General features: G+C 40.6%; 1 protein-coding gene and 1 long non-coding RNA gene across 32 annotated transcripts in view; one reads left to right on the top strand and one right to left on the bottom strand.

The window, feature by feature from the left end:
• The window catches only part of nrxn1a (neurexin 1a), a 1876207-nt gene that overhangs the window by 208619 nt on the left and 1644200 nt on the right, over nt 1-23388 (top strand). For 22 of the 31 annotated variants that reach the window (XM_087991361.1, XM_087991355.1, XM_087991356.1 and 19 more), the window contains one exon: nt 2755-2772. The exons of the other annotated variants lie outside the window; for them this stretch is intronic. In XM_087991361.1, coding sequence (XP_087847487.1) covers nt 2755-2772 — 18 coding nt within the window. The remainder of the gene's footprint in view (nt 1-2754; nt 2773-23388) is intronic. 31 annotated transcript variants of the gene reach the window in all.
• On the bottom strand, nt 4152-7518 carry LOC148148963 (uncharacterized). Its single transcript, XR_015758451.1, has 3 exons — nt 7469-7518; nt 7283-7369; nt 4152-4423 (listed from the first exon to the last, which is right to left on the bottom strand). It is a non-coding gene; the product is annotated as an uncharacterized LOC148148963 (long non-coding RNA).

Genomic DNA, 23388 nt, shown 5'->3' with positions numbered 1-23388 from the left:
TAACCACATCAAATATTCCGCTTACCACACAATCAACAATGAGTTGTAATGGTGGTGTGAAAGCAAACACATAGGTTATGTCACAACCACAGGCAGACTGTATTTGTTCAACTATCTGCAAAGTCTTATCCGAACACAATCAGCCAGTGCTTGCAGAATTTAGTACATGCAACTATACTTTTGGACAGCATTTACTGAACAACCCTAACTGTACCAAGAATTACACCAGAAAACAATTTAAGATCATCAGTTGGACTTGCAGTGTGACTGATTTGCACAAATTAGCAGCCCCATTTATTCACACATAGGACCCTGTTCTTGGACACAAAGATAAAATGACAACTCATTGCACCTTTATCACTGAGTAAAGAGATTTGGAAACATCTAATCACCTGACCAATCAGAGCCAGTTTGCCTTGTTTGAATTTAATCAGTTAACAATGACAGTTAGCAAACAAAGTTCCTCCTGCTGTTCTGTTCCAATCATTGCCTCTGGTTTAGCACCAGTTTGTCCTGAAAGAGGAACAATCTGGTGATGTGGCAGTCTTGATGGAATAACAGGCAGCATGTACAAGCTGTTAGATGCAAATGTGAGGCTAGCTGCAGTCCCTGTAAATATTTCACCTCCACACCAACACCTCCACCAAGAAATTCAACATGGTGTCAGGAGAACTTTGGACCACACTCCTTCCCTGTATCCTAATTCACCCTCTTTATTTCTCAGAATTGCACCTGCTCCAACCAAAGTGTATCTTCCTGTCTTGATCCCCAACCTCAGGGAATGTTCAATATTGCCCCTCTGTATGCCCAGGCAAGTCCTAAAGTGTCCATATTGGTGAAAATAAAGGTTCCTTCATTTACATATTGGAGCAAATTCTCTTGCAGAAAGAGAAGAAGAATGAATAATTATTTTCTGTCCATTACACAATGCTTGTTCCTCTATTAAACATAGGCAAGTGAGAATCGTCTAAAAACAACACATTGCAATCATCTTAGTTGAGAAAATATGCTGTAATTCTCAAAATCCAGATAAGTAGCTGAAAAGAAGATTTTTTATTCCTGTTAGAATGTGTTTCTTAAATCTTAAAATTAATTTATGTTCTAAATATAAGTTCTATTTAACTTTATAATGCATCAACAGCAATGTAAACATCTATAATTGCCAAATAATGTTTTTTTCTCAATTTTAAAAAATAATCTATGAAGTTTTATTAATTGCAAGGTCATTAAGTGAATCATTGAATGAATTATTCTGATGCAGTGATTGTGGCTTGGCTTGAATCTTGATAAGTAACAAATATTTCTCTTGTTGGTAATTAAGTTTGAGAGGTATACATCAGATACAGATTATGTGCACTGTACATAGATTTTAACACTAAAAACCAGAAAATTCTAACATTTGGTACCCAACACCTCCTGAAGCATTTCAACATGGACAACACAATGGAAGCTGTGCAACTGAAAATGTACTGAATGATTGAGTGTGTCAGAAAGAACACCAGGTTAATAAGAGAGTTTAAGTTGTTAAGACACAAATATTCAAATGTTCTCTCAATTCAAAATTAATTTTAAATATAAGATGTAAGGGCTGAAAAAGTAAGCAGTTGCATGTGAACTGTGACACTAGATTTCAGTCGGATATTTTTCCACCTTCATGATATCTGTTTATTGTTTATAATTTAAATGCTTCCCTTTTTCTTTTGCACCAAATGTAATTTAATTTGTGACAAATCCACTGTGAAAGAATGAGTTGCTGAATCTGTGTTTGCCATTATTCACCCAGTGTCTTACAATTGGCATATAACTTAAAATGTTTCATCAGTTATGTCCAAAATAATGTAATCTAAAGAGCATTTTGTTAACTTCTAACAAATAAGTTTCCTTTTTAACATAAAATAATGAATAGATTTGAAATTTAATCAAGGTTAAAATTTTGTATGTGAGAGTAAAAATAGTTCAATTTAATTTTGTTAGTCATAATATTGCATGTGCTTAATAATTGCAATAACAATTATGATGAGAGTATTACTGACAGTTTTGCATTAGTGCAAAGTACATATTTCAATAAGATTTTGTTATTGAAACTGTACTGCTCAGGCAAAAATAAAATTCTAATACTTTTTCAATAACGTGTGCTGTAATAGGGGTTGGTAGTTGTATGAAAACTTGGAATATGAAGGAGGCAGTAAATGCTAAATTATTGATTTTGATTTTGAATAAAATATAGTTTTGCACAATGCCTTTCTCTGACTTTTTGACATGACATTTTGCAAATGCACTATTTGTAATTTCTGTGCATTGGAGAATAATTTTTAAAAGCTTAGAATGCATAATTTTATAATCCCTTCAGCTAAGTTTACAAAGATTGATTAAGAATTAATTCAAATGGGAAAAAACTAGAATGATAACCTTATGCCTACCATACCAGCTAGTCCCATTTCCATCATGTATTTAAAAAAAAAAATTTACGGACTTAAACCCATAGAGGAGTCTGTGTTAATGAAGAATCATAATTTAACAACTTACATGGAATCAGAAATTACTTTCCCTTCATAAATTCAAACTCTTCACATGATGCCACAATTTGAAGAGCACTGCTTCCCTGGCACTTGTTCGCCATGAATGTTGGTGATGGAACACTTGCATGTTGTGTTTTAATGCCTTGCATGACAAGATCATGCAGAGGCAGATTCCAGTCTGCATGCCGCTTAATGAGTCTTTTTCCTTTTTCTCCTTTCCTGTCTGTGCACACAGAAGACAACTATGTTGAAGGTGGGTGCTTCACATAATTTATTTTCTTAAGTTACTTTCATATGTGCTGATAATGAGTAACATTGTAATATAGAAGCACTTTTTCACATGGTTTTAGTTAATTTTATGCAACAACTGCTTACTTATTAAGGTGTAATGAATTTGGACGTTATGAAACTAGTTATGTCAGAAAATTGAGCAGGACATTTTAAAAATGCAAAACATTTAACATAAGTCATATGTATTGTATGTATGATGTGAATCATAATTGACTGTGGTAATACTTCATGTTATGAAAGATTTGTAAACTGCATTTGCTTAGGTACGCACAAGAAAAATATTTGCATGTAATAATTTGCTTTTTTGTTTGCCCGTATAGTTTTTCTACAAAATTAACATGCAATGGTTTGTCCAAACATATAACCAACAGTTTAAATGTCAGTCCAGAGAGTAAGCAAACATTATTTCCAGACAAATATGTGTAGAAAGCTTTCCCATCATTTGAAAACCAGCATAATCTTTTCTAGTAGAGCATATTTTATACCACCTCTGATTTCTTTAGCTCCTTGTAACTGGATCTACACCTAAAACTCATTCTGCATGGATAGCTTTTTGTCTGCCAAATTATGAATTGAATACAAGATTAAGTAAAGCAAACTGGAGCTGGTAAAAATCCCATGAAGACAGTTTATTCATTATCATGTTAGCAAAGTCTTGTGCAAATGTGATGGAAACCTAAATTGCCTGTGAGGAAAACTAAAGCCACATTTGTTCTCAGATCAAGTCCACTAACATTCAGGTAATGGAGGGGGGTTTCTGTCGGGATTTCACCAACTCCTGTAAATTTCTGCCAGTGTTTAATGGTGAAGATCCAAGAAATCATGAGAAATAATCATTATATTTAATCTGTTTAAGAGATAATGTAAATTACTGTTTTAATCACTTGTCAGTTGTACCATCTCATTCATGAAAAATAAAGATCATGTCACATTTGTTTAGTACTTGCATTATCTTCCAGTGGATCAAAATAGCCAAGATATAAAAGATCAGAAGTGAAGTGTCAAAATATTTGTGATAAATGCTTTATTATAAAGTAATCTGATCATGCTTTATGGAACAATATTGAACTAAATATGCATTTGTGATAAAATGACTAACTACACCCTAATAACTTTGAATATTTGTTTTGTATTAATATTAACATGATTCTCTTTCCAGATATAACATGTCATTACAGTTAACAATTTGTTTTTATACTGTTTTTAACATAATGACATTTGATACAATAATAATTTGATATGATGTAATAAAACATTTAAAGGCACATCACATAAGTGTACTACAGCAACATTTGACAATGAACCAAATGAAGGCAGATGGCAAAAACTTGGTCAAATAAGCTGAAAATGTGTTGCTGGAAAAGTGCAGATGGAGAGAGAGATCAATGTACAGAGATTAGTCAGGGGTCTGGTCACTCATCATTTGGAGCTGACTAGCTAAGCAGCTCAAGCTATTGGTCATGATCGGTTATAGAGTCATAGAGATGTACAGCACAGAAACAGACTCTTTGGTCCAACTTGTCCATTCCGACCAGATATCCATCTCCAGGTCTCCAGCATCTGCAGTCCTCACTTTCTCCACTTGGTCAAATAAGTTAAGTCTTGAGAAATGTCTAAAGGAGATAAGATATGCAGAGAGACAGATTTAGGGATGGATTCAAGAGCTTATTTTATGGGCAGCTAAAGGCATGACCAACAATGCTGGAGCTGAAATTAGGGATATTCAAGATGCCAGAACTAGTCTGGTACACCCAAATTAGTGGAGCTTTTAATGTTGGAAGCAATAACAGAAATAAGGAGGGCAAGACCGTAGAGGGCAAGATCATAGACCATGGAGACGAGATCAGACATTGAAAAGTTAAGACATTTCTTCAGTCTGAGCTGGGGTAAATCAGAAAATACAGGGGAGAAAGCTGAATGAAACTTGGTGTGACTAAGGATATAACAGCAGAGTTTTGACTGGGCTCAATTTTGTGGAGAAAAGGATGTGGTAATGTTGACAGGAAGGCATGTCCAGAGGTAACTCAAGCATAGTTTTTGTCAACAGATGAGCTAAGGTGGTGTAGGGTCAGGTGCTGATACAGACATAGAAATTGGTGTTCTTACTGATGGAATGGATATGCCATCAGAAACTCATTTTGCTTTCAAGTATAAGGCTCTGGTTGCAACCAGTCTGGCTAAATCTTCGACAGTTGCCAGGGAGAGCAATGGAGTAAACAGGTATGGAGCAAAGTTTGCAGAAGGGACTGAAGACACCATTTTCACCATTCCGAGTATTTAATTGAAGGAATTTACTGTCCATCCTGGACTGTATATTGAAAAAGCACTGTGATAATCTAGTGACAGGGGAGGAGACAAAAGAGATGACGTCAGTATGAAGCTGAGTGCTATCAGTAAGGCATTCCAACATTAGCATAATGAACTGAATATTTTTAGGCCCTGAACACCTTGGTTAGGTTGAGAAACCTGGGGGAATAGTGTGAGATGCTGATAGAGGCATTTCTTGGTGTCATCAGGCCTTACTTTCTAATGTTGCCCCAGATGCTGAGATTAAGTTCTTGCTAGTCTGCGACTGGAAGTCTATAACTGGGGATTTTTCTCGTTATCACCTTCATTGCAATCTAATCTCATTTCATGGGTATGCAAGGACACATCCTCCAGCCCATCATAAGATACTGAGAACTGGTGACATGAAAGTCAGATTGGGTACCTGGTGACTCCAAGTCTTTGCTTCCTCCTGCGGACTTCCATCTTGGATACTGAGCACCAACATCACTTGCAGCCCACCTCCACGGACATTGGCATCCAACATGTACCAGTCTCTCGGCATCATCATGCCACACATCTGATCTATTCACAATATACTTCTGCAATTAAATAATTGGGTGCACAGACACCTCTCATTGCAATTTTGTTGCAAGGGCACTTTGTGACCATGGTTCGGACACCAGGTGGCATCTCAGGGCTGCTGGCTCGCTGTCTTATCATTCAATCGCTTCATGCATATCTGGATGCTCATATTGCCTTGCAATTCATTTTAGTGCTTTGCTCTCTCAGCTGCATCTTAAAGGCTCACTGTACATCTGCCTTGCTTGTAATTTAGCATGCACACAAAGCAAATGCCACAGTCTTATGTCAATCTCACATCTGCAGTAAGTGCCAGCAGTGTACATGCTGAAAGCACTGCATCAACTGAATTTATGTGCCTCAAAGCCTAAGGGGAGTAGCCCTCAATCAAGTCCATGGAGTTATCCTTTAGGCAGGCATTCTCAACTTACAGCAAGCCAAGGTCAATCGCTGATATTAGTTCAGGGGCTTGAGCACAGTTAATCAGGGCGGACAGAATCTCTGCCTCTGACTGAGCCATGGTCAGCTCAGTGGGTCCAATGCAACCAGTCCATGGAGTCATGGGAAGAGGGGGGAGAGAGAGATCAATGTACAGAGATTAGTCAGGGGTCTGGTCACTCATCATTTGGAGCTGACTAGCTAAGCAGCTCAAGCAATTGGTCATGATTGATTATAGAATCATAGAGATGTACAGCACAGAAACAGACTCTTTGGTCCAACTTGTCCATTCCAACCAGATATCCCAACCCAATCTAGTCTCACCTGCCAGCACCTGGCCCATATCCCTCCAAACCCTTCCTATTCATATACCCATCCAGATCCCTTTTAAATGTTGCAATTGTACCAGGCTCTACCACTTCCTCTGGCTGCTCATTCCACACATGCACCACCCTCTGCGTGAAAAAGTTGCCCCTTAGGTCTCTTTTATATTTTTCCCCTCTCACCCACCCTATATCCGCTAGTTTTGGACTCCCCCACCCTAGGGAAAAGACCTTGTCTATTTACCCTATCCATGCCCCTCATAATTTTATAAACCTCGATAAGGTCACCCCTCAACCTCTGACGGTCCAGGGAAAACAGCTCTAGCCTATTCAATCTCTCCCCACAGCTCAAATCCTCCAATCCTGGCAACATCCTTGTAAATCTTTTCTCAATCCTTTCAAGTTTCACAACATCCTTCTGATAGGAAGGATACCAGATTTGGGCACAATATTCCAAAAGTGGCCGAACCAATGTCCTGCACAACTGCAACATGACCTCCCAACTCCTGTACTCAATACTCTGATCAATAAAGGAAAGCACACCAAATGCCTTCTTCACTATCCTATCTACCTGCATTTTGGGAAAGCAAATCTTAGCAGGACTGATACATTTCAGGAAGGGGATGTTTATATTTGGTGTTCTCTGGAGAGATGGAGCCTGTTATGGGATTGTTGATATTGCCTACCATCATGCTATAAGTAATATGTGCACATCAGCGATGAAAGTGACTTTGACAACACCAAGTGTGGAGGGGGGTAAGTGCTTTGCTCTGTGAGGGAGGGGGTTTCAATTTTGAGAAATATGAGACCCCTCAAGGATAAACAGAATTACTCAGACGTGCATCGACAGCACCAGAAACACACCAGTGACTCATCCGTGCTTTGTGAACCTTAGGCTTGAGCCTTTTGTGTGCAGTCCAGTTTCTCGTCCCAAGAATATCCTGATGATATCTGGCAAGATACAAAATGAATCCCATTAATTCCAATGAGGCAGTAGGTATGTTTGTCTATCTGGTATAGATGGAGTCTAATTGTAGAAGTAGCAATTACCTGTGATTTACCCAGTGCCAGTATAATGTGCAAGAGTTGCTCATTTCACACCTTAGACCCTGGAACATTGCGTAGCGTTAAGGATGTGCCGGCTCTGAATCTTCATTGTTGTACTTGTGGTTAGACAGAGACTTGAACACATAGCTGATGGTAGAAAGTGAACATATATTTACAAAACGTGAATCCTATTTACAGGGATGTCTCACTGATACCACCTCTGTGCCCTCCCATTATAGCTCAAAGCATTTCTATGTTCCTCAGCTGGAGTGGAGGGAACCTCTCCTAAACTGGAGCCCGTTGGCCTTGGACGTCAGTTAAGCCCAGGGATGTTTTTGTCTAGATGGACCAGACATGCTGAGTGTGTCCTGCAAATAATCAGGTGTTTCTTCTTGGCTTGAATTCCCACAAAACTGAGAATGGCAGGTAGGGTAGAGGAGGAATGCTGAGTCACAAGGTGGTTTACAAAGTGGCTTTCTTGACTGTGACCACCATGGTTATGCTGCTCATGCCTACAGGAGGCAAAAGAGAGGAAACACCCTGGTGCAAGTTTGAGATGCAAGAAAACAGGCTTGGCCTCACAGAGAGAACCTTCTGTGAAAGTGGATGAAAATTATACTTAAGCATGATATGGAAAGTTTCAGCCTTAATTTAGTTGATGACAATGAGGGCAGAACATAAGGAAGCAAGGACAGATCCTTGAGGGTCATCAGAGGAGAAGGAAGAGATGTCGATTGTGGTTGATATGCTGGTAGTGATTAGGTAATTAAGAGTAGAACTATACTTGAGTAATTCCACAGTGGTGGAACAGACTGTTCTGGTCAGTCATACTAAAGACTACTGGCAGGGTAAGAAGAACAAGCAGAAATACCTTTTTGACCTTTCTCACAGTGACAGAGGATGTCATTTATAACTTGGATGGGAGCTGTTTCAGTCCCATGACAGGGACAGAAGCCTGATCTTAGGGATTCAAACATGGAGCTCTGGGAATATGGGCATGACTTTCACAGAAACTAACATATTCAAGATCTTGAGAGAGGGAAAGGAGGTTGGACATTGGGTAATAATTTGGAAGAGTGGTGTGACCAAGGATGTTTTTGAGGAGATGTTTGGTGATGGCACCAGGAGAAAGAGACAGTTTCTGAAGTGAACAAGGAAACATGAACAGTAACAAATTACAGCTTTGTCCGATGCTGTCACCACCATTTTTCAGAAAATTCCTTCCCTGACCCATAGTTTATCAGAACACTGAGAAAAAACTGACAAGCATGTTCAACAAGAACATAGAGATGAAACATTTAATCTTTAAATTAACCTCTTTGTCGAGAAATAGGATGGATTTTCATCTTCAGGGTGGATAGCTTGCTTTAGGAAAATAACCCCTTGGTCCACCAGCCTCAGGAGAAGGGTAGGGGGATTGCTGTGGGACTTGGTCCAAGTTATATTGAAAATACAATGCATTCTAATCCTCACCCCTCGCACCCTTGCTCGCCACAACCCTCATGTGATCCATGCCATATGTTTCCCTGCATCATCCAATATCCATGGCACCTCATCCTGTCCTTGCCAAGCTATAGCAAATCCATGCCTATTTACCCACTGTACAGAATCAGTGGAAATATAGTGACAATAGGATGTGTTAAGTAATGAGTTTTAAAAATCATAACTTTCCACATCCTTAAAGCAAAGCCTGAGCTGTCAAATAGTCTTTTCCCTGGGGTTCACGCACTTCAAACCTCTGTTGAAAATTTGAGCTCTTCGTGAAATCTGGTTGGCATTTTCACCCCTCTGAGTTGTCTTCCCACTCCATTAACATCTAGCCCCATGCAATCTGTACAAACACAAATTTGTACACTTGAGTGAATGATGCCTAAATTTGACTCACCAAACCATTGTATGATCGTGCATTCTACTACCCTGCCATTAGAACCTACAGAAGATAACGAATAACTGAACTCTTTGTTATCAAAGAGGTCAGACAAGAGTCAAGAAATAAAAAAAATCAATTAATTTGTTATAGTTAGCAGCACTTGAACATTGAAAATACAAATAATTAATAACTTTGATAATTGACAAAAATAAATTTGAGGGAATGCACAGACAATTCAATTGTATCATGATTATTCCTTGTTGACTATAGATTTACCTCTGAGATTGACATAAATTGATGAGGTTAATTGAGAATAGACTACTAAATAGTTTACAATTTAATGGCCAGTTCTGGAAAATTGAGATCAGCATTGGTTGCTGGCAGACATAACATGACATTTATGCCAATTTGTGCTCCACCTTCATGGCAGGATCTTTATGTTTACAATACAATACAGTAATATTATCAGTTCCAGAAAGTCTTAAGTCTCCAAATTACAGGAGAATTTAAAAAAAGACTTGAAGCAACATAAGGTTCCAATTAAAGATAAGCATCACAGTTCTGTGCAATACTGAAATGTCCACAGTTTTGTTGTAAAAGAATGCCTCTCATTAAATGCAGAAGCACAATGAACAGTTTGACTTAAAGGGCTGAGATTTATGCACACCTTGCAGCTGGTTTGAGAGTGAAATGTGAGATAGATCCAGTGGGTGGCCTTTTTGCCTCCTATCCATCTGCTCTGACTTGTGTGAAAGTTTACGGGAAGATGAGCCAAAGTGATCTAATCTGTCACAAACTGTGTCAGTGACAGCCTTAATTCTCTTGAGGGGGATTGAGATATCCCACACAAATCCCATTGGATCATTTGGAAGTGGCCAGTTGCATAACATTCCAGCTAATGTTATAACAAGGATTGAGATCCCAGACTGAAATCTGGCTTCATAGATCATGTTTTGTATTGATTTTACTATGGTGGTCTCTCATGGAAACAAAAGTATATAATGCTGCAGATTTCTTTTAACCAGAAATCAGAAGTTGATCTCACAAAAGAAATGACAGTAAACAAGAACAAAATAACTATTTACTTATAACACAATTTGCATGATTTTAAACATTCGAGAACAGAACCCTATCTAGCCCAATGCTAAAGGTTTATAGCACTCGCTTCCACAGAGAGAGAGTTCCTTTTTCTTTTAATTCCTGGTCTTGAGAGCTTGATAGATTTTTTCTTGATTCTTCATTCAATTGAGCTTCAAATTTCTTAACTTCAAATAACCCTTTGAGTCTGCAATTTTCAAACTGAACCATCACACAGAGGTGAGCTGTTCCTGAACTATTATGAACCGACTCCTTTCTTCAAAACAAATTTATTACATTTGTCAATAGTCAGGTCATCTGTGAACTGACACCAACATTTTTCTAAGCAAAAACAAACTAATTCTTGATGCTTCTAAAGCAAGGTAATGCCTTTCAATGTTTGCACTCCCTAATCCTACAACTCTTGACAGTACAAACAAGCTGACATTATCACTTTAGGAGGATCCCAGCATGATTCTCTTTGATACATACTGTTGTTTTTATTCATTCATGGGATGAGGGTGTCACTGGCAAGGCAGCATTTATTGCCCATCCCTAATTGCCCAGGGAGCAGTTAAGAGTCAGCCAAATTGATGTATATCTCATGTAGGTCAGACCAGGTTAGGATGGCAGTTTCCTTCCTTAAAGAACATTCGTGAACCAGATGGGTTTTTCCCAAAAATGGATTCATGGGCATCATTAGATTCTTAATTCCACATATTTATTGAATTCAAGTCCTGCAATCTGCCAGAATGTCACCTGGGTCTGAATTAACAGTCCAGCAATAATACCACTAGGCCATCACCTCCCCATAAAAAATCATGGCTTCAAAAAGACTGGCACCTTAATTATTTATCTCCCTTGTAGACCAAAATCCACATGCCATGAGTTCAAAACCCAAACTCAAAATTAATTACATTTATGTATATAAATTACATGCTCTATTTCACAATTTAAAACAAGTGCATCTGTCCTAACTTGATGGCCCCCAAGACAAGATGGTTGCCAACTTCATGTCACAGGGCCCACTCCATCAGCTGGTAGTTCTGTGAAGATGTCCCAGGGCATCCTCAGTCTGCAATGGCAATGTTCTTTGCTCATCAGGAGGAAATAGCATTGATCACAATAGACTCTGAGCTTCCTGTGCCTGCTCTGCATCCTGAGGGTATTTTCACTTCTGAGTCCATCATGTAGAGGCTGGAGTCACTGGAGGTTACTGCTGGTTCTAGTCTTGTGGGCACATTTGTTCCTCCTCACTTTCTCTGCACAATTGTTGCACACAGCCACAGTAACACTAATCGTTTCTGAATATAAATCTGTTCCAACCAACTTGTGGGTGGAATATCAGAAACAGAGGATGTCCTTATTAATATGAGCAGTATTCACATCATACATAAATAAGATTTTATCATGATCCTCGATACAGTGAGAGATGGACGACTTTGACAAGGAGGGCATGTATATGGAACTTTTACATATCGGGCTTTATTCTGATGTATGCAGCACAAATCACATTGTATAAATCCAATAGGAGATTGTAAATGCTGCATGATTACTGATGTCTTGTCCTCCCACCCCTCACATTGTACAAGAAAGACAGCATTGCATATCAGAGTGTGTCAGTGAGTGCTTGGAAAGGAAACCAGCTTCAAGCCCACACACATTGAGACCAGGGATTGCCTTTGTTATTTCTGGCCATAGTGAACAACTTTAAGACCACCTGTGATTATTTCTGATTCACAGAGATGACAATAATGACCAGTGATGTGGTCAAGATGGATTGTGGACAGGATTTGTGTCTCTTTTAGTCGATCACTGCATGCATTTCACACGTAGCATGCTATGAGTATAAATGTCTTTAACCTGCACTGTATAAGTGCCTGATTAATACGCTTACCACTTGAAGAGGCTCACATTACTCACAAATGGAGTCCATGTGTTAAGACAGGAAAAAGTACAAGCTCTGCCCACTCCCTGTGTGGTGGCCACCATTTTGTATTTGTAATTTGGATGAGGATGGAAGTTCATGCTTCACAGATTGAGTCAAAGGCTCAGCTTGGTAATCTAGGTAAGCCACAAACTTTCACATTTACTTTCTTATAATCCCAGTTGATTCCATCAGTCCTAAGCATCTCCAAATTCCCATTCTCTGCTCTGTTCAAGTCTTCAACTTCCAATATCACCTCCTGACCTCTAGACCTATAACTTAACTGTAATAATGTACAATGCCCCCAGAGTGCTGGTGATCATTGTTAACCTACTCTCACTGTAACACAGACACTTCAATGCATTAGCAGCTGCCATGCTTATACATTGAGTTTCCCTGTGCCAAATTATTATTACCTTTGTATCCCAGCATGCTGACTGTAAACTCCACAACTTCTTTACTCAGTGGTGGCCCTTGCTAACCTCCTTGACGTTCAGGAAGCACACCCACCATGGCCAACCACCATGGAAGAAGTGAGGACAGCAGAAGCTGGAGAGTCAGAGTCAAAAAGTGTGGCACTGAAAAAGCACAGTAGGTCAGGCAGCATCTGAGGAGCAGAAAAGTTGATGTTTTGGGCATAAGCCTTTCATCAGGAACCACTGCTTGACCAGCCTGAAAGGAGTGATGACTGACCAGACCCTTTCCTGATTTATGTGCAATTCCCCAACTGGTTTCCTGCTAAATCTCTGACTATCTGCACTGGATCTGCAGTTCTAACTGTGACCCACTCTCCAGAATGTAATGATACAGAACAATTGATCTTGACTACTCCATGCAGCTGACTGACTGTGTCCAAGCCCCTGAGCTAAGATCAGATACCACCTTTCACTGGTTGTGGTGGGAACACCGGATTTCCTTGACTCAGAGCTCCTCCCTTACACTTTGAGACATGGCCATTTCATTGAAGTGCCTGAAATATGTTTGTTGTGTACGCTGCTGGCACGTCCTGTATGTGTGACGTTGATGTAGCATGGAGTTGTCTGAAGAGTAGCCAAACGTGAAGCCCAGTGGAGCAAACAACGAGCTGCAGTTACCAGGTACCTGCTACGACTTTCATGTCAGGCATTGTTGCCGTCTAGTTTTCTAAGCTCCATGGGAGATTAGTAAACTGCATATAAATCAGGTACAAATAGGTCATATGGAATGTTAAGGCTTCCAAATAGGTCTGTGAATATTCACCTGCAAGATGCTCATCTCGCCATTCAGGTCTTGCATGGAGATTGGATTATTTTCCCTTGGCGTTGAGAATCTCATTTCTACTGATCTTGCCATATTTTCCCAATTGATTTACCATTGCCATCTTCATTCAGGGCTGTCAATATTCAGCCCGAGGATTCTGTGCATCTCGCTAAACTTAAAGTCGGAACTATTTGCATCTCAGAGACAGTGAGGACTGCAGATGCTGGAGATCAGAGCTGAAAATGTGTTGCTGGAAAAGTGCAGCAGGTCAGGCAGCATCCAAGGAGCAGAAGAATCGACATTTCGGGCATGAGCCCTTCTTCAGGAATGAGGAGAGTGTGCCAAGCAGGCTAAGATAAAAGGTAGGGAGAAGGGAGTTGGGGGAGGGGCGTTGGAAATGCGATAGGTGGAAGGAGGTTAAGGTGAGGGTGATAGGCCGGAGTGGGGGTGGGGGCGGAGAGGTCAGGAAGAAGATTGCAGGTTAGGAAGGTGGTGCTGAGTTTGAGGGTTGGGACTGAGACAAGGTGGGGGGAGGGGAAATGAGGAAGCTGGAGAAATCTGAGTTCATTCCTTGTGGTTGGAGGGTTCCTAGGCGGAAGATGAGGCGCTCTTCCTCCAGCCGTCGTGTTGCTATGGTCTGGCGATGGAGGAGTCCAAGGACCTGCATGTCCTTGATGGAGTGGGAGGGGGAATTGAAGTGTTGAGCCACGGGGTAGTTGGGTTGGTTGGTCCGGGTGTCCCAGAGTGTTCTCTGAAATGTTCCGCAAGTAGGCGGCCTGTCTCCCCAATATAGAGGAGGCCACATCGGGTGCAGTGGATGCAGTAAATGATGTGTGTGGAGGTGCAGGTGAATTTGTGGCGGATATGGAAGGATCCCTTGGGGCCTTGGAGGGAAGTAAGGGGGGAGGTGTGGGCGCAAGTTTTGCATTTCTTGCGGTTGCAGGGGAAGGTGCCGGGAGTGGAGGTTCAGTTGGTGGGGGGTGTAGACCTGACGAGGGAGTCATGGAGGGAGTGGTCTTTTCGGAATGCTGATAGGGGAGGGGAGGGAAAAATATCCCTGGTGGTGGGGTCCGTTTGGAAGTGGCGGAAATGACGACGGATGATACGATGTATGTGGAGGTTGGTGGGGTGGTGAGGTGAGGACCAGTGGGGTTCTGTCCTGGTGGCGATTGGAGGGGCGGGGCTCAAGGGCTTGAACCACTATATGGAATCGACTATGATATAATGAGGTAGTTTGTGGAGGAGGGTGATGATTATGATTTGTTTTGCTGCCGTGGAATCCAGCAATGCCTGCTGCTTCACGTAGATCAAGGAAAGTAATTTTAAACATATCAATTTTGATCTTCCAGTTGTACCATCAATGATCTGCTCAGAGTCTGCAAATGTGTAACTCTGTCTCCACATTCTTTGGGCTCAAATTTATATTTTAAAAATCTGCTATCTCAAACACATGTTTGCTCTGAACATAGAGCATAGAAAATTACAATGCAGTACAGGCCCTTCGGCCTGCAATGTTGCGCCGACCTGTGGAACCATACTGAAGCTCATCTAACCTACAGTATTCCATTTTCATCCATATGTCTATCTAATGACCACTTAAATGCCCTTAAAGTTGGTGAGTCTACTACTGATGATCATAAGGTGACATCAGTTGGAATGAGTGGAAAGAAATTCTTGGAAATTTTGAAATTCTACACTTGTTTCTCCTGGTGCTACCAGTGAACTGAAACTATCTAAATCACTATACAAAATTAGTGAATAAAATAAGTCAGAAGTCCTTAACCCTGTGTTTGAATATAATTTAAAATTTCAGTTAAAAATTAGAAGTTAAGTTTAATATTTGATTGCTAAGTAACACTACTCAGATTAAATCGGTTCCTGAGGACTGGCAGCATTGTGAATATTACTGGTTCACCCACATGATTTTCTTAAATAATATGAATGAAGAAATGCATGCAGACCACCCGATAGTAACCTGCAACACTCTCTTCCTCTGCAAAAACTGAGATATCCTGGGTAGCATCAATTTGTAGTTGCTCCATTCCATATTTTCGAAGTCAAAAGGATAACTCTGATGAACTTGGAGTAGGAAAATTATCTAAAGTCATCAGCTAGCAAAAGTTTGAAAATGATCCTGGTAATTTTTTCTCCCCTTTCCCAGTTGGGTAGCACTCTCAAAATATCATGCAAAGTGAGAGAAATTCAACAGTTATGGCAGCATCTTTGTATAGGGATATAAGATTAACATTTCAAGTCCCATATGACTCTGCTTCAAAACCAAACAGAGATAACTACAGGTTCAGTGGTCCATTTATTTAATCTCAATTCAACTGTATTTGTACAACAGTCATTGCGACTACTGGTTCATTGTAGCTACCTCCAATTTTTGAATGGCTGCAAAAGAACTTAATTTTGCGAAGAAAATGTTTAACAGGTCTTGTGGGGGGGCTAATTTTAAAAAGCTTTAGCTTTTTGATAAGCATAGTGTTTAAATTTGAAAATCAAAATACTCCCAAGCTCAATACCATTAGAAGCACATTTTTTAAAAAATCACTCATGGATACAGGTCAATGGTTTCAAAAACAATGGTCTTCTTTACAATATCACAGTTACAGAACAGAACATTTGGTTCTGGGAACATGGTGCCGAGAGGCAGACTACAAGAGATGTGGCTGCTTGAGTATGAGTTGGAAGTTTATGCCAGAATTATTGTAATTGCACTGTAACATTCTGGATCAATTTTTAGTATTGCACAGAATGCCAGCAGCACACTCTATCTCCCGCTAATGGACAAATCTAACAAAAAAAACACTCTTACCAGTAGGTCTAACTCTGGTAGAATTTTTAAGACAGTGTTTGTTTTCTGAACCAAAGCTACTTTGGGACAGATATTAGGCTGCAAAACATGAGTGGCTGTCATATGCAATTTTGTAAAGCACTTGAATGCAATTCTGAACTCAACTTCCTTCTTGTAGTGTATTTAATGGCTGCACAAACTAAAGTGAACACTTTCGAGGCAGAGGTAGAGGTCACAAGACTGTGACAAGCTAGCCAGTACACTGTTTACAAATTCAAAAATTGGAGGTAGCTACAATGAACAATAGACAATAGGTGCAGGAGTAGGCCATTCTGCCCTTTGAGCCTGCACCACCATTCATTATGATCATGGCTGATCATCCTCAATCAGTATCCTGTTCCTGCCTTATCTCCATAACCCTTGATTCCACTATCCTTGAGAGCTCTATCCAACTCTTTCTGGGGCAGAGCATTCCACACACCTACGACTCTCTGGGTGAAGAAGTTTCTCCTCATCTTTGTCCTAAATGGCCTACCCCTTATTTTCAAGCTGTGTCCTCTGATTCGGGACTCACCCATCAGCAGAAACATGTTTCCTGCCTCCAGAATGCCCAATACTTTAATAATCTTATATGTCTCAATCAGATCCCCTCTCAGTCATCTAAACTCAAGGGTATACAAGCCCAGTCGCTCCAGTCTTTCAGCGTAAGGTAGTCCTGCCATTCCAGGAATAGATCTCGTGAACCTACGCTGCACTCCCTCAATAGCCAGAATGTCTTTCCTCAAATTTGGAGATCAGAACTGCACACAATATTCCAGGTGCAGTCTCACGAGGGCCCTGTATAGCTGCAGAAGAACCTCTTTGCTTCTATACTCAATCCCTCTTGTTATGAAGGCCAGCATGCTATTAGCTTTCTTCACTGCCTGCTGTACCTGCATGCTTGCCTTCATTGACTGGTGTACAAGAACACCCAGATCTCTTTGTACTGCCCCTTTACCGAACTTGACTCCATTTAGGTGGTAATCTGCCTTCCTGCTCTTGCCACCAAAGTGGATAACCATACATTTATCCACATTAAACTGCATCTGCCATGCATCTGTCCACTCACCTAACCTGTCCAGGTCACCTTGTAATCTCCTAACATCCTCCTCACATTTCACCCTGCCACCCAGCTTTGTATCATCAGCAAATTTGCTAATGTTACTATTAATACTATCTTCTATATCATTAATCTATATTGTAAAAAGCTGCGGTCCCAGCACTGATCCCTGCGGTACCCCACTGGTCACTGCCTGCCATTCCGAAAGGGAGCCGTTTATCACTACCCTTTGTTTCCTGTCAGCCAACCAATTTTCAATTTTCAATCCAAGTCAGAAATTCATTTTTCCAAACATCCCCCTTTTCGTAAAGAAAGCAGAAGCTAAAAGATAACTGCAAGTATTAGCATATCCTGCTATAAGTTACCCAAGTCACTCAAAATCCATGGACAAAAAAGAAAATCAACGATTCACAAAATTTTGCGTTAATTCAAGTCAGTCCCACTTGACAGTCTCTACATTTGTATTTCACACATAATCTTTTAGCAGGTCATCTCATGGTACACAAGCACATTTTTATGGCTGTTCTTTTTGGCATCCATGTATTCCTAGTGTGATGTGCCCTCCCATGTCACTCCCATGATTAGTGTTGTTGGTGATCCATTTCCATTCCTGGCAAATGGTGGACTTCTGGGACTGATCGTTTTTTCTGCATTTTGTGCAGATGGAATAATTGCACCTTTCTGTTCAGCAGTCTGCAGTGAAGGAGCAACTTCTCTAATTGTCATTGTTTTCAGTTGTGTCTTTATATCTGATCATTCATGTTCAGCACATTTGATTGAGGGGGGGGGGTAACTGCTCAAAATAGGTCCTAAATTGACAAGTTGGCGAACTCTTGTTCCAAATTGAACATTAGCACTCTGACTAGCTCTCCAGTGCTCAGCTCTGGTAATGAGTTGGTTCCTTTTAAATTGAAATTCACCTTTTAGTCATTTCACTTTGATTTTGTTGCTCGCGCCTGTGACTACCTCTGGCTTCGGTTATTTATTTTCTAATTGGAAGAATAGTTTGAATGTTGCATAACATTAGTCTTTAGACAGTACTACTTCCCATAACTTCAGTAGATGTATAATTTCCACTCAAACATTGCCATGTACAAGCCTGGACTGGATTTGGTTAGTCTCTTGATGATCCCTTTGATGATTTTTACTACAGTAATAGCCTCTCCATTTGACTGCAGCAGTATATGGTGTTGACTTTTCCAATTGTTTATGAAGTACTTAAATTGTTCATCCATGAATTGAGGACCAGAGTCGCTCATCCCAATATCAGATTGCCCTAATGAATAAATTATGTTTTCAGGTATTTTGCAAACTTACAGACCATCAGTGACATGACCAGTGACATGTGGTATCAACTGTTTTTTAGCTTGCTTACTTTGCTACTCATTCCAGCACTGTACTAGGTCTGTCAGACTCAAATCAATTCGTTGGTTGTTTGCATGGATGTGCTCAATGTTTCTTTTTTCATCACCTTGGGAATAATAACAGCTATTTCACTTGTTCAAGATGACTTCTTAGACTATAATTTCATTACTGCCTATTCCATACTCTTTCACAGCAATGGACTTTGATGCTCTCATTTTATAATTACTACTGCAGTACATTGGGTGTTGCATCAATTTGCCTAGTTTGCTGAATTTGACTGTGATGTCTGTCTTTCAGATTCATTGTCACTGCTGGGTTGATGACTTCAAACTGTTGCTCCTCGTTAAAAATTTAACACACTGTCTTAGCATCCTCAGCTTGTGTTATAGAGAATTTTGCTGTCACCAATATATTGGCAGTATACATCTGTTTCTGTTGCTTGTATGTTACATCCAGAGATGATATCTCAGTAAATGAAGTAACATTTTTTGAAGATGTTTTGGAGGGCCGAAAGCAACAGCTTGAGGAAGATGTTTTGAAGAAGTATTTGTGGTCAGATTCCACTGTCAGTTTGGCTCTCCCAAACATGTATTGATTAAAATTTTCACAAAGACAATAACCATGCACACTTCTTCAATCTGAGCTTTGCATTGTCCAGTTTACTTTAATGCCTTGAATTGCAAGTGCAATTGCTTGGCCTTGCTGCATTAGGATTGCTCCAAGTCACATCTCACAGGCATCACGCTGCAGGGTAACTTCATCATAGATATCATAGCATGGTACCTCAGTGCTGACATTGTGGTCACTTGGTTGATTCTAGTGATAGCTGTTTCTTGTGCGATATCCCAATGCTACAGGATATTCATGAGGCACATATACTTCAAATGAATGAATGCAGAGTAGACATGGCGTGGACTGGAGGTGGAGCTGAGCAGCAAAAACAGTTGAGGAACAATGGCAGATGTTTAAGAAAATAATTCGTGACTCACAGCAAAAGCATATTCCAGTGAGGAAGAATGAAGCTAAGAAGGGGATAAGCCAATCATGGTTAACCTTAGAAGTTAAGGATAGCATCAGATTGAAGAGAAAAAGAAAATTTACAATGCGGCAAAGATTCGTAGTAAGCCAGACCATTGGGAAAGCTTTAATAACTATCAGAAGACAACCAAAAAAAAATTAAGAAAATAAGCATTAATGGTAAATTTATAGGTAATGTTAAGATGTACAGCAAAAGCTTTTTTAAATATATAAAGTGAGACTATGCCAAAGTGAAAATGACCCGTCAGAGAATGATGCATCAGTCTTCTCAGTAGAAGACACCAATAGCATCAAATGTTCAAAGGGCAAAAGAAGAGGAGAACATCAATATAATAACTGTCTCGAGAAAAAAATTACAAGGGAATCTAGCAGGGCTAAAGAGCGAAAAGTCCCCCAAACCTGATGGAATACATTCTAGGATATTAAAGGAAATAGCTACAGAAATAGTGGATGCACTGAAGGGAGGTAATGGTGAATGGAATTATTGCAAGACAATTAATCTAGAAACTCAATTAGTGTCCTGGAAACCTGGTTTTCTATCCTACAATGGCAGATAGTGGAATTTTAGTTCAATAAAAGTATCTAATTTGAACCCACTGTTGATTGTCAGAAAAATCTATCTGGTTCCTTCAGGGAAGGAAATCTGCCATCCGTAGCTCGTCTGGCCTAAATGCAACTCCAGACTGACAAGAATGTGATTTACTCTCAACTATCCTATGAAATGGCTGAGCAAGTTATCTACTTGGAACAATTGCTACAACGTCTCAACGAAGAAATGAAACTTCATGGACCACCTGGCATTAACCTCGGCATGACCACAACAGAAACAGCCCTGTCAACTCTGTCCTCCTTACTAACATCTGGGAGCGAGTGCCAAAATTAGGAGTGTGTCTCACAGCCTGATATTGTCACAATCATGAAACCATACTTTACAAACAATGTTCCAGATACCACCATCACCATCCATGGATATGTCCAATCCCAAAGGCAGGATAGACTCAGCAGAGGTGGTGGCACAGTAGTATACAGTTAGGAGGGAGTTCCTCTGCGAATCCTCAGCATTGACTGCAGAGTTTTTGAAGTCTCATGGCACCAGGATAAAAAGGGCAAAGAAAGCTCCTGATAACTATATACCATCCTCCCTCACTGATGAATCGGTGCTCCTCCATATTCAACACTGAGGATAGCAAGAGTGAAAAATACACTCAGGGTGGAGGATTTCAATGTTGACTACCAACAGAGGACTACTGATCAAGCTGGTTGGATCCCTAAGGATATAGCTGCTAGATTAGGCCTGTGGCAGGTGGTAAAGGAACCAACAAGAGGGAAAACATACTTGACCTCATCCGTGCCAATCTGCCAGCTGCACATGCATCTGTCCATGACAGTATTGTTAAGAGTGACCACTGCATTGTCCAGTGGAGACAAAGCCCCACCTTCACATTGAGAATAACCTCCATTGTGTTGTGTGGCATTATCCCATGCTAAATGGGATAAACTTTGAATAGATCTGGCAACTCAATACTGAGCATCAATGAGGTATTGTGAGCCACTAACAGCAGCAGAGTTGTACTCCATTGTAATCTGCAACCTCACGGCCTGGCATTTCCCCACTCAACCAATACCATCAAGCCAGGGGATCAACCCTGGTTCAATGGACTGTGCAGGAGGACATGCCAAGGCAGTACTAGGCAGACTGAAAAATTAGGTGTCAACCTGATGAAGCTACCAAACAGGATCTATTGCATGCTGTACAGCATAAGCAGCAAGTGAAGTACAGAGCTAAGCAATCCCACAACCAAAAAATCAGATCTAAGTTCTCTAGTCCTGCCATGAATTGTTGTGGACAATTCAACAAATCACTGGAGGAGGAAGAGGCTCTACAAATATTCCCATCCTCAAAGATGGAAGAGCTCAGCACATTAGTGCAAAATATAAGGCAGAAGCATTCGCAGCAATCAGCAGTGCCAAGTGGATGATCCATCTCAGCCACCTCCAGTGGTCCCCAGCATCATCATTGCCAATCTTCAGTCAATTCAATTCACTCCACATGATATCAAGAAACATTTGGTGAAACTGGATACTGTAAAGGTAATGGGACCCTACAACATTCCGATAATAATACTGAAGACTTGTTCTCTGGAACTTGTAGCACTTTGAACCAAGCTGTGCTAGTACAGCTCCAACACTGATATCTATCTAACAATGTAGAAAGTTGCCCAGCTATGTCCTGTACACAAAAAGCAGGATAAATCCAACTTGGCCAATTATTGTCCCATCAATCTACACTCAATCATCAGTAAAGTGATGGAAGTGTCATCAACAGTGCTATCAAGCAGCAGATGCTCTGCAATGACCTGTTCAGTGATGCCCAGTTTGGTTCCACCAAAGCCACTGAGCTCATGACCTCATTACAGCCTTGGTTCAAACATGGACACAACAGCTGAATTCCAGGAGTGAGGCGAGAGTGACAGCCCTTGACATCAAAGCCACATTTGATCGTGTGTGGCATCGAGGTGTTCAGCAAAACTGGAATCAAAGGGAACTGGGGACCAACTCTCTGGTAGTCATACTTGGCACCTAGGAAGATGGTTATTGGAGGGCAGTCATGTCAGCTCCATAGCATCTCTACATGAGTTCCTTAGGGTAATGTCTGATGTCCAACCATTTTCAGCTGCTTCATCAACAACCTTCCCTCTAACATGAGGTCAGAAGTGGGGATGTTCGCTGATGATTGGACAATATTCAGCATTTGTGACTCCTCCTATACTGAAGCAGTCCATGTTCAAATGCGACAAGATCTGGAAAATATCCAGACTGGGGCTGACAGATGGCAAATAACATTTGCGCTACATAAATGAGAGACAATTGCCATCACAATAAGAGATAATCTATCCACCGGCCCTTGACATTCCATTATGTTATTGAGACTGATATTCACATTGTCAATATGCTGGTGGTTACCTTTGATTAGAAACTCAATTGGACTTACCACATGACTACTGTTGCAAAAAAAAAGCAGGTTAGACACTCAGAATACTGTGGTGAGAAACTCACCTTCTGACCTTCCAAAACCTGTGCTCAGTTTAAGAGTATGATGGAATATTCCCCATTTGCCTGAATGGGTGCAGCTCCAACCAGACTCAGGAAGCTTGTCACCATTCAGGATTAAGCAGCCAGCTTGATTGATATCACATCGATAAGCATTCACTTCCTCCTCCATGATGCTCAGTAGCAGCAGTGAATACTGTCAACAATACTGCAGAAATTGACCAAAGGTCCTTAGACAGCACCTTCGAAACCCACAACACTTCCATTTAGAAGAACAGGCCAACAGATACAAAGGAACACCACTACCCACAAGTTCCTCTCCAAGCTGCACACCATCCTGTTCGTGGAGATATATTGCTGTTCCTTTACGGTCACTGGAGCAAAGTCCAAGAATTCCCTTCCTAAGGGCATTGTGAGCCAACCTACAGCACATGGAGTGCGCTTTCCAAGATGGCTGCTC

This window comes from Chiloscyllium plagiosum, unplaced genomic scaffold (assembly GCF_037043375.1).
Source record: "Chiloscyllium plagiosum isolate Xiang-an unplaced genomic scaffold, Cpla_swu_hap1 HiC_scaffold_10, whole genome shotgun sequence".
NCBI lineage: Eukaryota > Metazoa > Chordata > Chondrichthyes > Orectolobiformes > Hemiscylliidae > Chiloscyllium > Chiloscyllium plagiosum.
Note: the sequence above shows the minus strand (reverse complement) of the source record. Positions and strands in the feature narration are given on the sequence as shown.